Source organism: Nomascus leucogenys, chromosome 17, assembly GCF_006542625.1.
Source record: "Nomascus leucogenys isolate Asia chromosome 17, Asia_NLE_v1, whole genome shotgun sequence".
NCBI classification, from domain to species: domain Eukaryota; kingdom Metazoa; phylum Chordata; class Mammalia; order Primates; family Hylobatidae; genus Nomascus; species Nomascus leucogenys.
The window spans coordinates 88,683,176-88,698,227 of record NC_044397.1 but is presented as its reverse complement, the minus strand read 5'-3'; the positions used below and the strand labels follow the sequence as shown (position 1 = coordinate 88,698,227).

Here is a 15,052-nt window from a genome sequence, read left to right as displayed (position 1 = left end):
GGGTAGGGTGATGGATGGATGTATAGTCTGGTGGATGGATGGGTGATGAATGGATGAGTGGATAGTGTTCATCTAACAGACCAGTAGATAAGTGAGTGGATGGATGGATGGGTGGGTGTATGGGTCAAAAGGTAGATGGGTGGATGGGTAAATGTTAGTTCAGATGGTTTAATGAATGGATGATAAGGTATTGTGTTTGAGTGGGTAGGTGGCAGGTGCTTGGGTGGTTGGGTGGGTGGACGAGCAGATAGAAAGGTGGAAAGGTGGGGCCGGGTGTGGTGGCTCATGCCTGTAATCCCAGCACTTAGGGAGGCCAAGGCGGGTGGATCACTTGAGGTCAGGAGTTCGAGACCAGCCTGGCCAACATGGTGAAACCTTTCTCTACTAGAAACACAAAAAATTAGCCAGGCATGGTCGTGGGCGCCTGTAATCCCAGCTACTCGGGAGGCTGAGGCAGGAGAGTCACTTGAACCCAAGAGGCAGAGGTTGAAGTGGGCCAAGATAGCACCACTGCACTCCAGCCCGGGCGACAGAGAGACTCTGTTTCAAAATAAATAAATAAATAAAGGTGGAAAAGTGGGTGAGAATGGATGGACATAGGCTTCAGAGTTCAAGATGCTTTCAGGGGTCAGCATAGGAGTGGCTTCTCTCTGTTGACCCTGCCCCTGGCCACCCTGCAGGTGGGAACCGTATCACACAGGCGGTGCTGGGTGCCCATGATGGCGGCGTGTTTGGGCTCTGCGCCCTGCGGGACGGGACGCTGGTGTCCGGAGGGGGTCGTGATCGGCGGGTGGTCCTCTGGGGTTCTGACTACAGCAAGCTGCAGGAAGTGGAGGTGAGGAGGGGCAGTGGGCTCAGATGGGGGTGGAGAGGCCCCCCCATCTCACCAGGGCTCCCAACACCAGACCCTCCTCCCCACAGTATGTCACCCCACGCCCACCCCGTGTGCGTCCTACTCATCTTCCCTCTTACCTGCCCACCCAGGTCCCCGAGGACTTTGGCCCCGTGCGCACGGTGGCGGAGGGCCACGGAGACACACTGTACGTGGGGACCACCCGCAATTCCATCCTGCAGGGCTCCGTGCACACAGGCTTCTCGCTGCTGGTCCAGGTGCGCCTCTCTCCTCTGCACCCCTCCCCTCTTCCCAGCTCTTTCCCTTGCCTTCCCTGCATCATCCACTCCCCCTCCCCACTCCCAGTTCTCCTCACCTCCCTGCTCTGTCCCTTCTCTGACCTGGCCCTGACCCAGGACCCCTTCCCAGGATCCAGCAACCAAGAGTTTAACTCCGAGCACAGCAGAGGGGCCCCAGGCCCCTGCTCCAACTGTGCTGCCTCCTGCCACTCTGATTGTGGGTGGCATCCTTCAGGTTGGTGAGTGTCCCTACAGGTTGTCCCACAGCTGCAGACACCCTGGCCACACACCTCTCAGACTCCAGCTCCACGGATTGGGGAAGGCCCTGCTGGAGTCTGCTTGCAGTTCTTCTCGAAGCTCAAATGCCTGCTCCTCCCTTCCTTGCCTCCTCCCTCCCTTCCTTACCCCCGACCCAATTAAAGAACTCACCTACCGGGAAGCACTATATTTATACATTTTTTTTTTTTTAATTTTTGAGACAGTCTCACTCTGTTGCCCAGGCTGTAGCGCAGTGGTTCAATCTCGGCTCATTGCAACCTCCACCTCCCGGGTTCAAGCGATTCTCCTGCCTCAGCCTCCCGAGTAGCTGGAATTACAGGCATGTACCACCACGCCCAGCTAATTTTTATATTTTTAGTAGAAACGGGTTTTCACCATTTTGGTCAGGCTGGTCTCGAACTCCTGACCTCAAGTGATCCACCCACCTCAGCCTCCCAAAGTGCTGGGATTACAGGCATGAACCACTGCACCCAGCCCATACTATTATATTGGCTATTATAATTATTAATTGTAATATTAATATTACTTTGGGAGGCCCAGGCAGGCAGATCACTTGACATCAGGAGTCGAGACCAGCCTGGGCAACATGGTGAAACACCATCTGTACTAAAAATATAAAACATTAGCTGGGCATGGTGGCGTGTGCCTGTAATCCCAGTTTCTCAAAAGGCTGAGGCAGGAGAATTGCTTGAACCTGGGAGGCAGAGGTTGCAGTGAGCTGAGATCCTACCACTGCACTCCAGCCTGGGTGACAGAGTGAGATTCTGTCTCAAAAAAAAATTTGTTATAAATATTAATAGTTAGACATTTCCATTTTGTGACCATATTGTCTGAATTATCCTTATGTTTAGCATTTTATTTATTTGTTATATCACCCAGCCTGGAATGTAGTGGTGCCATTTTGGCTCACTACAACCTCTTGTCTCCTGGGCTCAAGGGATCCTCCTGCCTCAGCCTCCCGAGTAGCTGGGACTACAGGTGTGCACCACCACAACTGGCAAATTTTTGTATTTTTTGTAGAGACAGGGTTTTGCCATGTTGTCCAGGCTGGTCTCGAACTCCTGAGCTCAATCTTCCTGCCTCAGCCTCCCAAAGTGCCGGGATTACCGGCGTGAGCCACCGTACCCGGCCAGCATTTTCCATCCATGATTTGAGTGAGCACAAGAATGCTATGAGGCACACATACCAATTGGCCCCATTTTACAGATGATCAAACTGAGGTTCCAAGGAGATGTCACCTGCCTAGGTGACTGCGCTCAGTCAGTAATAGAAAGCCGAAGGTCGGAGCCATCAGGTTTAGTGCCCTCCATGAGGTCCCTCAGACTTCTGGGCTCTGGCTGCAGACAGACTCCAGGAGGGCCTTCCCAGATCCTTGGAGCTGGAGACCTGGGAGGTGTGTGGCCAGGGTGCAGCCTGTCTGACGCCTGAGATCAAGCTCTGAGCCACCATGCCCTCCTGCCTCCCATTTTGCAAAGAAGAAAGCAGAGGTCCCTGGAGAAGGGGCAGGATTTGCCTTGCGTCACACACCAGGGCATGGGTTCAGATGCCCAATCGAGGCCCCCTTCAGACATACTGGGAAAGGTCTTCCCTGGGTCCCGCTGGGGCAGGGTGAGTTGCTGGGGCTCATCCAGCACTTGTCTGGCATTAGTGTTGGGTGGGAAAAGGCCAGGGCTGCTGTCTCCATCCTGCTGTCCTCCCTTTCCACCAGGGCCATGTGGAAGAGCTGTGGGGCCTGGCCACACACCCCAGTCGGGCCCAGTTTGTGACCTGCGGGCAGGATAAGCTGGTGCATCTGTGGAGCTCAGAGTCCCACCAGCCCCTGTGGAGCAGGATCATCGAGGTAAGGGGCCTGGGGACTGGAAAAGCACCATTCTAACAGAACTACCTTTCTCCATGTGTCAGGGCTCAGCACATTAGACTGAAACCAAACAAGGTCTTTTTTTTTTTTTTTTTCTTTGAGATGGAGTCTCGCTCTGTCACCCAGGCTGGAGGGCAATGGCACGATCTCGGCTCACTGCAACCTCCGCCTCCCAGGTTCAAGTGATTCTTCTGCCTCAGCCTCCCGAGTAGCTGGGATTACAGGCGCACACCACCACGCCCAGCTGATTTATGTATTTTTAATAGAGACAGGGTTTCACCATGTTGGTCAGGCTGGTCTCGAACTCCTGACCTCGTGATCTGCCTGCCTTGGCCTCCCAAAGTGCTGGGATTACAGATGTGAGCCACCGAGCCTGGCCCAAACAAGGTCTTTTTAAGCAGGGTGGGCGTTTCGTCTAGGGAACTGGGTGCTTAGAAGCTCTCTCAGAAGGGTTGGAGGAGTAAGTTCTTGACTGGAAAGGAGCCCAGGACGACACCAAACCATCCTGTCAGGGGTGCTGCCGTGAGGATGTGGGAGTCAGGGGCTGCTGAATTCAGGGAAGGTGTGACCACTGCAACAGTCAAGTGTAGAGCTACACTGTCCCATAGGGTAACCACTGGCCACACATGGCTATTCACAGTTAATTAAAATGTAAACAGAATAAAAATTTCAGCTGGGTGTGGTGGCTGACACCTGTAATCCCAGCACTTTGGGAGGCCGAGGCAGGTAGATTGTGTGAATCCAGGAGTTTGAGACCAGCCTGGGCAACATGGCAAAACCCCATCTTTACAAAAAATGAGAAAAAAAAAAAAAAATTACCGGGCGTGGTGGTGGGCCCCTGTAATATCAGCTACTTGGGAGGCTGAGGCAGGAGAATCGCTTGAACCCGGGAGGTGGAGGTTGTAGTGAGCTGAGACTGTGCCACTGCACTCCAGCCTGGGTGACAGAGCAAAACTCCATCTCAAAAAAATAAATAAAAATTAAAAAAATAAAAAATAAAAATAAAAAGAGTCTTAAAATTCTGGATGCCTTTTGCCCCAGCATTCCCACATCTAGGAAATTATCTAAAGAAGTTGTCTTGGATGAATAAAGCTGTGGGAATTTAGAAGAGGAGCAAAGAGGGATCCCGGGACAGGAGTGACAGGAGGAATGTTTTCTGTTCAGGCTAACATGTTACAGAAATGTAAAGGAATGGCGCCATGGTGTCTAGGGTGGGGGTGTCCCAAAGGGCAGCAGAGGGAGGGGAGAGCCCTCATGCAAAGATTAGACTTGGCCCTGAGGCAGGAGAATGTCCAGATGGACATGGGACCCCAGCTCTGAGCCCTGCCTCTTCTCTCTCCCTTCTCAGGACCCTGCCCGCTCAGCCGGCTTCCACCCCAGTGGCTCTGTCCTGGCTGTGGGTACAGTGACTGGCAGGTAAAGCTGAGGAGAGCATTTCGGGAGGGCTTCTCTGCTCCCTGGGGAACTGGCCCTTCTTCCCTCTTTCCTACTTTCCCAAATCCCACCATTTATGGAGCCCTGATCCCTCAATATTCCTCTGGCTCACTGCAGCCTCCGCCTCCCAGGTTCAAGCGATTCTCCTGCCTCAGCCTCCCAAGTAGCTGGGATTACAGGCGCCCACCACTATGCCTGGCTAATTTTTTTTTATTTTTAATAGAGACGGGGTTTCACCATGTTGGCCAGGCTGGTCTCGAACTCCTGACCTCAAGTGATTCGCCTGCCTCAGCCTCCCAAAGTGCTAGGATTATAGGCGTGAGCCACCGCACCTGGCCTTGTTTTGTTTTGTTTTTTTCTGGGGACAGAGTCCTGCTCTGTCGCCCAGGCTGGAGTCCGGTGGTGCGATCTCAGCTCACTGCAACCTCTGCCTCCCAGGTTCAAGCAATTCTCGTGCCTCAGCCTCCCAAGTAGCTGGGATTACAGGCACGTGCCACCACGCCCGGCTAGTTTTTGTATTTTTAGTAGAGACGGGGTTTCACTATGTTGGCCAGGCTGATTTCGAACTCTTGACCTCAAGTGATCCACCCACCTCGGCCTCCCAACGTGCTGGGATTATAGGCCTGAGCCACCGTGCCCAGCCCAGGTCTCTTCTGGGGTCCCTCTGATCCCTCCCTTAGACCCCACAGATTGCGGCCCCTCTCTGTCAGATCAGCTCACCCCTCCTCCCCCCACCACGCCCTCTCCTTCAAGATGGCTGCTGCTGGACACGGAGACCCATGACCTGGTGGCTATCCACACAGACGGCAATGAACAGATTTCAGTGGTCAGCTTCTCCCCAGGTAAGCGGCAGGCCTGGGACACCCAAGCGGCAGGGCCAGGGGACAGAGGCTCAGAGTTCTTGGCAGGGGGAGGGGTGGAGCCTGCGAAGCGAGGCCTAGGAGGGATGCAGTGGGGATGGAGCTGGGGACTGTCGAGGGGGCTGAGTCTGGGCGAGGAGGGGGTGGAGCCTGGGTGCCTCCTCATAGCCCCCTCCCCCTCCCCCAGACGGGGCGTACCTGGCCGTGGGCTCCCACGACAACTTGGTGTACGTGTACACGGTGGACCAGGGCGGCCGCAAGGTCAGCCGCCTGGGCAAGTGCTCGGTGAGTGGGCAGTGGCCCCCAGCCTGCGCCGCCACCCCGCGCAGGGGGTGCATAATTAACCAATTTTCTACCTCAAGGGAGCGCAGCTTCAACACTCAACTGATTCTGCCCAGATCAGAGCAAGGAGTCTTGGCCCCGTCCACACATTCACCACCTCTTGTGTTCTAAGCCCGTCCCTTTGTGTAGCCCCGCCCCCACGTGCTAAGCCCACCATCTGTGTAGCCCCGCCCCTCACGTTCCGAGACCGCCCCTCTGTGTAGCCCCGCCCCTCGACATTCAAAGCCAGCTCCTCTGTGTCTAGCCCTGCCCACCTGTTCTAAACTCCCTTTGTGTTCTAAGTGCTTTTTGTCTAGCCCTGCCCATCACAGTCTGGCCCCGCCCACAGTATTCTGGCCCTGCCCCCATATTCCAAAGGCCTGTGTATCCTTCCTTTAGTCCCCTTGTGTTCTCGCGCTACCTCTGTATTTGACCTTCTACTTTCCTGATTTAATCCTGTCCCCCTCTCCTTGGTTCCACCCTCTGCAGCTCTAACACCATCCCTTTCCTCCCCCGCAGGGCCATTCCAGTTTTATCACCCACCTGGATTGGGCCCAGGACAGCAGCTGCTTTGTCACCAACTCCGGGGACTATGAGATTCTGTACTGTGAGTTCTCCGGGACCCAGAGACATTACTTCCTCCGTCTCATTTGTAGACTTCCCTAAATTCTGGGAGGGGAGGGAGGGGCTTCAAGCCTCGCTCCCTTGGTATTCAAGGCTGTTTCTGGTTTGGAATTCAGGGACCGCTGGCTTCTTATTTTCTCCCTGGTGTACCCCACTTTTAGTCAACTTCTCCCCTTTCTGGTCGATGGGTAGGATTTTTTTTACATTTTTAAATTTTTAATTTTTATTTATTATTATTATTATTATTATTTTTTTTTATTTTTTTTTTGAGACGGAGTCTTGCTCTGTCTCCCAGGCTGGAGTGCAGTGCCGCGATCTCGGCTCACTGCAAGCTCCGCCTCCCGGGTTCAAGTGATTCTCCTGCCTCAGCCTCCTGAGTAGCTGGGATTACAGGAGCACATCACCATGCCCAGCTAATATTTGTATTTGTATTTTTTTTTTTTTTGAGATGGGAGTTTCTCTCTTGTCTCCCAGGCTGGAGTGCAATGGCACAATGTCGGCTCACTGCAGCCTCCGCCTCCCGGGTTCAAGCGATTCTCTTGCCTCAGGCTCCTGAGTAGCTGGGATTCCAGGTGTCCACCACCATGCCCAGCTAATTTTTAAAATATTTTTAGTAGAGACAGGGTTTCGCCATGTTGGCCAGGTTGGTCTTAAACTCCTGACCTCAGGTGATCCGCCTGCCCCGGCTTCCCAAAATGCTGGGATTACAGGCATGAGCCACCACGCCTGGTCTAATTTTTGTATTTTTAGTAGAGATGGGGTTTCACCATCTTGGCCAGGCTGGTCTCGAACTCCTGACCTCAGGTGATCCAGCCGGATGCTGTGGCTCATGCTGCCTCCTGGGATTACAGACATGAGCCACCGCGCCCGGCCAGATGCGCATTTCAAAGCAGATGTGCCCGCTTACGCTGCGGGCTGTGTAGTCCCAGCATGTGATGCCTTCTCAGCCAGTCCTTACAGGTAGAATGAGCCCTGGGACCTTAGCCTCCTCCGTCTTGGACCTCAGCTCCAACCTCAGCTCCGATTATCTAAGAAAGGGATGGGTTTACTGGGTAGTTCTTCCAACTCTGAATGTCTCCTCCCATTGTCTGCCCCAGGGGACCCGGCTACCTGTAAGCAGATCACCAGTGCGGATGCTGTGAGGAACATGGAATGGGCCACAGCTACTTGTGTCCTGGGGTTTGGGGTGTTTGGTGAGTTCTGGAATGAGAGGGGTCTCACCGAGGACAGGAGTTCTGAGAGACATCCCTGCTGGTGGTTTCCAGAGTCTTACTGCTTACTTCCAGTGTGGGAAGCTCACTGCTTCACTGCATGTGGGCTGTATTTGTGTAAGAGGAAAGGGTAGGGTGAGATGACTCATTAGAGCTGTAATAAAATGAAACCAAATGGGCGTGGTAACTGGCCAGGAGAGATCCACACTGCCGGTGCCCTAGCCACCCATTCATTCAGGCACGAATGAAGCAAACACATACTCCCTGAGCAGTTCTGTGCCCGCCGTGGGCTTGGCAGTGACCATGACTGAGGGCCCTGTTCTCCTGGGGCTCTCAGTCCAGTGGGGGAGGCAGACTTGTCCCCAGACAGTGATGACCCAGAGTGAGCAGGTCTGGGACAGGGAAACCCAGGGTGGGGCATCTGGCCTACTCTTTGAGGGAATCAGGGAGGGCTTCCTGGAGGAAGAGACATCTGAGCTAGGACCTGGAGGATGAGGAGTTACTTTCCAGGGCAGTGAAGAAGGAAAGCAGTCTCTTGGCAAAGGGAATAGTGCATACAAAAGCCCAGGCGTGACACAGAACTTGGCATTTGGAGAAATGCAGGGAGGCAGGGTGGCCAAATCATTACAGAGTTTAACAGGAGCACTGATGAGGCATGAGGCTGGAGCAGTGCATGGGGCCCGCCGAGCCTTAGAACCACAGGCTTCTAAGATCACCAGGGAGCCATGGAAGGGTTTTGAGCAGAGCAGGGGCAGGCTCGGCTTCACATTTTAAGGTCATTCTGACTCATATCCTCAGATAGATACAGGCTAGGTCTGAACAAATTAAGGTGGCTGGAGTGGCAATCTGCTCCTCTTGGCGGTCCCTAGCTCCAGCCGACATCTTACCACTTCCCTCCATCTTGCCCACAGGGATCTGGTCTGAGGGGGCGGACGGCACTGATATCAACGCTGTGGCCCGCTCCCATGATGGGAAGTTGCTGGCTTCAGCTGATGACTTTGGCAAAGTTCACCTGTTTAGCTACCCCTGCTGTCAGCCTCGAGTGAGTCCCTTGGGGAGATGGGGGTGGACAGGGGTAGCAAGCAGGGGTGGGGACAAGATTCAGGCAGCTCTGGTCCAACCCCATGCCTTCTCTGAGCCTCAGTTTTCCCATCTGTACAAGGAGGACAGTAGTCTTGATCCCAAGGGCCTTTCTTAACCCAAAGGTGGATGAATTTCAGTGTGTCATGGTGAAGACCTGGTTCTCTGAAATTCTGAGCAACTGCAATTCTGAGCTCTTTGGTTCTTTTATCCTTGTTAACTCAGTAAATATTTATTGAGCACCTACTATGTACCTGGGCACAGGATCTACAACCACATCTTACAAGTTTTTAAGGGAGGCCAAGGCCAGGTGCAGTAGCTCACACCTGTAATCGCAACACTTTGCAAAGCTGAGGCAGGAGGATTGCTTGAGGCCAGGAGTTCAAGACCAGCCTGGGCAACAAAGTGAGACCCCCATCTCTACAAAAAACACACAAAATTAGCTGGGCATGGTGGTGCACGCCTGTAGTCCCAGCTACAAGGAAGTCTGAGGTGAGAGGATTGCTTGAGCCCAGGAGGTTGAGGCTGCAGTGAGCCATGATTGCACCACTGTACTCTATGTAGCCTGGGCGACAGAGCAAGACTTTGTCTCAAAACAAAGACAAAAACAAAAAAAAAAGCTGGATGTTAATTTTACCATTCTCTGGTTCTAACAGAAGAGGGATTGTTTCAGCATTTTCCTAGGAAATTTTCATGCATAAAAGTAGAAAGACTAGTACAGTGACCCCTCCTGTACCTGTTACCCATGTTCAACTATTACCAGATTTGGTATATTTATTTCATTTGTTTCTTCTTTCTCCCTTCTCTTCTTTTTTTATTTTTTATTTTTGAGACAGGGTCTCACTCTGTTGCCCAGGCTGGAGTGCTGTGGCATGGCACAATCTCGGCTCACTGCAGCCTTGACCTCCTGGACTCGAGCGGTCCGCCCACCTCAGCCTTCTGAGTAGCTGGGACTACAGGCGTGCACCGCCACACCTGGCCAACTTTTGTATTTTTGATAGAGACAGGGTCTCTGTTGCCCAGGCTGGTCTTGATCTCCTGGGCTTGAGCAATCCTCCCCACCTTAGTTTCCCAAAGTGCTGGGATTACAAGGTGTGAGCCACAGCACCTGTCCTGGTCTGTAGTTTTAAGAAACTGCACATGTGGCCGGGTGCGGTGGCTCATGCCTATAATCCCAGCATTTTGGGAGGCCAAGGTGATGGATCACCTGAGGTCAGGAGTTTGAGACCAGCCTGACCAACATGGTGAAACCCCGTCTCTACTAAAAATACAAAAGTTAGCCAGGCGTAGTGGCAGGCGCCTGTAATCCCAGCTACTGGGGAGGGTGAGGCGGGAGTATTGCCTGAACCCGGGAGGCAGAGGCTGTAGTGAGCCGAGATCGTGCCACTTTACTCCAGCCTGAGTGACAGCAAGGCTTCATCATAAAACAAAAACAAAAACAAAACACACATACGAAAATGCATAGGTTATCTTTTAGCCCTCTAAATTGAGCATTCATGCCTAAAAAAAAATAAGGATAATTCTGGCCAGGCCCGGTGGCTCACGCCTGTAATCCCAGCACTTTGGGAGGCCAAGGCAGGCGATCACCTGAAGTCAACAGTTCGAGACTAGCCTGGCCAACATGGTGAAACCCCGTCTTTACTAAAAATGCAAAAAAATTAGTCGTGGGTGGTGGCGGGCGCCTGTGATCCCAGCTACTCAGGAGGGTGAGGCAGGAGGATCACTTGAACTTGGGAGGCGGAGGTTGCAGTGAGTTGAGATTGCACCACTGCACTCCAGCCTGGGCAAAAGAGCGAGACTCTGTCTCAAAATAATAATAATAAGAAGAAGAAGAATTCTTACATATCCACAAGCCTGTGACCACTCCTACTCATTAACATTAATTTCTTCTTCTTTTTTTTTTTTTTTTTTGAGACAGAGTTTTGCTCTTGTTGCCCAGGCTGGAGTGCAATGGCGCGATCTCGGCTCACTGCAACCTCCGCCTCCTGGGTTCAAGTGATTCTCCTGCCTCAGCCTCCTGAGTAGCTGGGATTACAGGCATGCACCACCATGCCTGGCTAATTCTGTATTTTTTAAATAGAGACAGGGTTTCTCCATATTGGTCAGGCTGGTCTTGAACCCCCAACCTCAGGCGATCTGCCTGCCTCGGCCTCCCAAAGTGCTGGGATTACAGGCATGAGCCACCGCGCCCAGCAACATTAATTTCTTACATGCCTCATCCCTAGGAAGGCAAAAACAAAACATTAATTCCTAAATATGATCTCATAGCCAGTACATATTCATAGTTCCCTGATGTGCCCCAGACTGGCCTTCTACGGTTGGTTTGTTTGAACCGGGGTCCAAACTGCATTTGCTTATGTCTCAAATCTCAGCATGTAGAATAGCCTTCTCCACGTGCATGCTATTTCTTCTATTTATGCCATTAACTTGATGAATAAACCAATTCAGTTGCCCTGCTGGGTTTTTTGTTTGTTTATTTTTGTTTTTTTGACAGAGTCTCCCTCTGTCACCCGGGCTGGAGTGCAGTGGCATGATCTCGGCTCACTGCAACCTCCTCTGCCTGGGTTCAAGTGATTCTCATGCCTCAGCCTCCCAAGTAGCTGGGACTACAGGTGTGTGCCACCACGCCTGGCTAATGTTTTTGTATTTTTAGTAGAGACAGGGTTTTACCACCTTGGCCAGGCTGGTCTCGAACTCCTGACCTCAAGTGATCTCCCCACTTTGGCCTTCCAAAGTGCTGGGATTATAAGCGTAAGCCACCACGCCAGGCCTAATTTTGTATTTTTAGTAGAGATGGGGTTTCACCACGTTGGCCAGGCTGGTCTTGAACTCCTGACCTCAAGTGATCCACCCCCACCTCGGCCTCCCAAAGTGCTGGGATTACAGGCGTGAGCCACCATGCCCAGCTGTTCTGTTGGTTCTTTTTTGTTTGAGACAGAGTCTCGCTCTGTTGCCAGGCTGGAGTGCAGCGGCACAATCTCGGCTCACTGCAACCTCCGACTCCCTGGTTCAAGTGATTCTCCTGCCTCAGCCTCCGAAGTAGCTCAGATTACAGGCATGTGCCACCACGCCCAGCTAATTTTTTTTTCTTTTTTTTTTTTTGAGATGGAGTCTCGCTCTGTCCCCCAGGCTGGAGTGCAGTGGTGCAATCTCGGCTCACTGCAAGCTCCACCTCCCGGGTTCACGCCATTCTCCTGCCTCAGCCTCCCGAGTAGCTGGGACTACAGGTGCCCGCCACCACTCCCAGCTAATTTTTTTTTATTTTTAGTAGAGACGGGGTTTCACCGCGTTAGTCAGGATGGTCTCGATCTCTGACCTTGTGATCCGCCTGCCTCGGCCTCCCAAAGTGCTGAGATAACAGGCGTGAGCCACCGCGCCTGGCCACGCCCAGCTAATTTTTATATTTTTAGTAGAGAATGGGGTTTCACCATGTTGGCCAGGATGGTCTTGATCTCCTGACCTTGTGATCCGCCCGCCTTGGCCTCCCAAAGTGCTGGGATTATAGGCATGAGCCACCACGCCTGGCCTCTGTTGGTTCTTAAACAAAGGGCTTATTAGCCCTGGCAACATTGGGACACCCCATTGCTATAAAAGTAAAAAAAAATTAGCCAGGTGTGGTGGCGCATAGCTGTGATCCCAGCTGCTTGGGAGACTCAAGGAGACTTGAGCCCAGAAGGTCGAGGCTGCATTGAACCTGTGCTCATGCCTAAGTGACTTCACTCTAACCTAAGTGATTAAAAAAAAAAAAAAAAAAAAAAGAGGAAGAGCAGAGAAGAACCGGGTCAAGAGAAGAGGACCATGATGGGGTGGCATTGTCCCCACTGACCTTTCTTTACTTACTTCTTTCCTTATAACAGGCCCTCAGCCACAAGTACGGTGGACACAGCAGCCACGTGACAAATGTGGCCTTCTTGTGGGATGACAGCATGGCCCTGACCACGGGGGGCAAGGACACCAGTGTGCTACAGTGGCGGGTGGTCTGATGCAGCCAGGGAAGAGTCAGGTGTCAGGGCAGGAATTCTATTTTCGGGAGATGTCTATTGCCGAGTAGAGTAATATATACCCAGAGTATGTCTATAGCAGAGGGGGTTATTGGGGTGGGAGGGTAGACTGACAGACAGAAGTCTCTATTTATCTGGGTGGGAAGAGGGAGTCACATTGCTTTGGGGATCCATCGGTGTTTGGTTTGGGGTGTTTTTTAAGTTTTTTCTTTTATATCATCCAGAAATAAAGTCACGTACACTAAGGTGTGTCAGGGTCTGTGTATTTGTATGGTGTGTGCCTACACAGTTGTGTATGTGTATGGATGTGTGTGTGTATTAGGGTATTAGTCCGTTTTCATGCTGCTGATAAAGACATACCTGAGACAGGGCAATTTACAAAAAAAAGGTCTATTGGACTTAGAGTTCCATGTGGCTGGGGAGGCCTCACAATCATGGTGGACGATGAAAGGCACATCTCATGTGGCGGCAGACAAGAGAAGAGAGCTTGTGCAGAGAAACGCCACTTTTTAAAATCATCAGATCTTGTGAGACTCATTCACTATCACAAGAACAGCGTGGGAAAGACCTGCCCCATGATTTAATTACCTCCCACCAGTTCCCTCCCACAACACCTGGGAATTTAAGATGAGATTTGGGTAGGGACCCAGCCAAACCAGATCAGTGTGTTACAGTGCTTGTGATGAGGGACTGTTGTTACTTACGTCTTCATTGGATGCAAGCAATAGAAACCATCTGCTCTAACTTGGATTAAAATAAAACTTTCTGGCCCGGTGCAGTGGCTCACACCTGTAATCCCAGCACTCTGGGAAGCCGAGGCGGGTTGATCACCTGAAGTTAGGAGTTCAAGACCAGCCTGGCCAACATGGTGAAACTCTGTCTCTACTAAAAAATACAAAAAACATTATCCAGCTGTGGTGGCGGGCACGGGTAATCCCAGCTACTCAGGAGGCTGAGGCAAGAGAATTGCTTGAACCCGGAGGCAGAGGTTGCAGTGAGCTGAGATCGCGCCACTGCACTCCAGTCTGGGTGACAGAGGGAGACTCTGTCTCAAAAAAAATAAAATAATTTTTTTTTTTGAGATGGTGTCTCTCTCTGTCGCCCAGGCTGGGGTGCAGTGCCATGATCTTGGTTCACTGCCACCTCTGCCTTCCGGGTTCAAGTGATTCTCCTGCCTCAGTCTGCTGAGTAGCTGGGAATACAGGTGCATGCCACAACACCTGGCTACTTTTTGTATTTTTTTTTTTTTTAGACGGAGTCTTGCTCTGTTGCCCAGGCTGCAGTGCACTGGTGCGATCTCGGCTCACTGAAAGGTCTGCCTCCCGGGCTCATGCCATTCTCCTACCTCAGCCTCCCGAGTAGCTGAGACTACAGGCACCTGCCACCACGCCCGGCTAATTTTTTTGGTATTTTTAGATGGGGTTTCACTGTGTTAGCCAGGATGGTCTGGGTCTCCTGACCTTATGATCCGCCTGCCTCAGCCTCCCAAAGTGTTGGGATTACAAGCGTGAGCCACTGTGCCCAGCCTGTATTTTTTAATAGTTTTCACCATGTTGGCCAGGTTGGTCTCGAACTCCTGACCTCAGGTGATCTGCCTGCCTCAGCCTCCCAGAGTGCTGGGAATACAGGCATGAGCCACCACACCGGGGCTGATCCTTCACTTTTTTAAAAGCCAGCACCCTCTACAGTCACATTGTCTTACGCGCCAGCCATTTGAACCCTCCCTTTCTGAACTTGTCCACTGGCGAACTCCTAATCAGCCAGGAGTGACCAGACCTATGCTGGAGGTAGGAGACCAGTGAGACCCAAGCCATCACCACCCTTAGGGCAGAAGGGACAGGGAGGGAATTTGTTACCCGTCTCCAGGGACAGTCACAGTTCCCAGAGGAGCTGTGGTTCGGGGGGCGGCCACGGCCACTGTGAGACTAAGGGAAGCAGAAAAGGGGCCCAGGAAGTGAGTGTACCCTGACATCTCTCCACTGACCCTGTGGATGGAGTTTGCACTAGGCCTATCCTATCACCCTTAGGTCTAGAAGACAGTTTTCTGCCACTCTTGGGTCAAAGCCTCCTCTCCTCCTCCCCTCACTCCCCACCTTTTGTCCCTTCCCCATTGCCCAGGTTCTGGGAAAGTAGCCCAGCGCTGCGGAAGCGTCCCTTTCATCGGGCATCCGGGTGCTCTTTCGGCCCCTCGTGGCCAGTCTTGGACCTGCATGGAAAATGAGCCAAGAAAGTTCTGCAGGAAAAGTGCTGGTG

At 52.2% G+C, this 15,052-nt stretch overlaps 1 protein-coding gene across 7 annotated transcripts in view; it reads left to right on the top strand.

Annotated features, from left to right (window-relative positions):
- EML2 (EMAP like 2) overlaps positions 1-13,048 on the top strand; it is a 36,441-nt gene extending 23,393 nt beyond the window's left edge. For 5 of the 7 annotated variants that reach the window (XM_030796347.1, XM_030796346.1, XM_030796350.1 and 2 more), the window contains 10 exons: positions 681-835; positions 985-1,110; positions 3,119-3,250; positions 4,617-4,684; positions 5,456-5,544; positions 5,750-5,847; positions 6,403-6,490; positions 7,605-7,700; positions 8,630-8,760; positions 12,656-13,044. In XM_030796347.1, the coding sequence (XP_030652207.1) occupies positions 681-835; positions 985-1,110; positions 3,119-3,250; positions 4,617-4,684; positions 5,456-5,544; positions 5,750-5,847; positions 6,403-6,490; positions 7,605-7,700; positions 8,630-8,760; positions 12,656-12,781 (1,109 nt within the window). In that variant the 3' untranslated portion in view covers positions 12,782-13,044. Of the gene's footprint in view, positions 1-680; positions 836-984; positions 1,111-3,118; positions 3,251-4,616; positions 4,685-5,455; positions 5,545-5,749; positions 5,848-6,402; positions 6,491-7,604; positions 7,701-8,629; positions 8,761-12,655 lie in introns of all 7 variants that reach the window. The other 2 variants (XR_004026430.1, XR_004026429.1) reach the window with 1 other exon arrangement.
- The last annotated feature ends 2,004 nt before the right edge of the window (positions 13,049-15,052 follow it).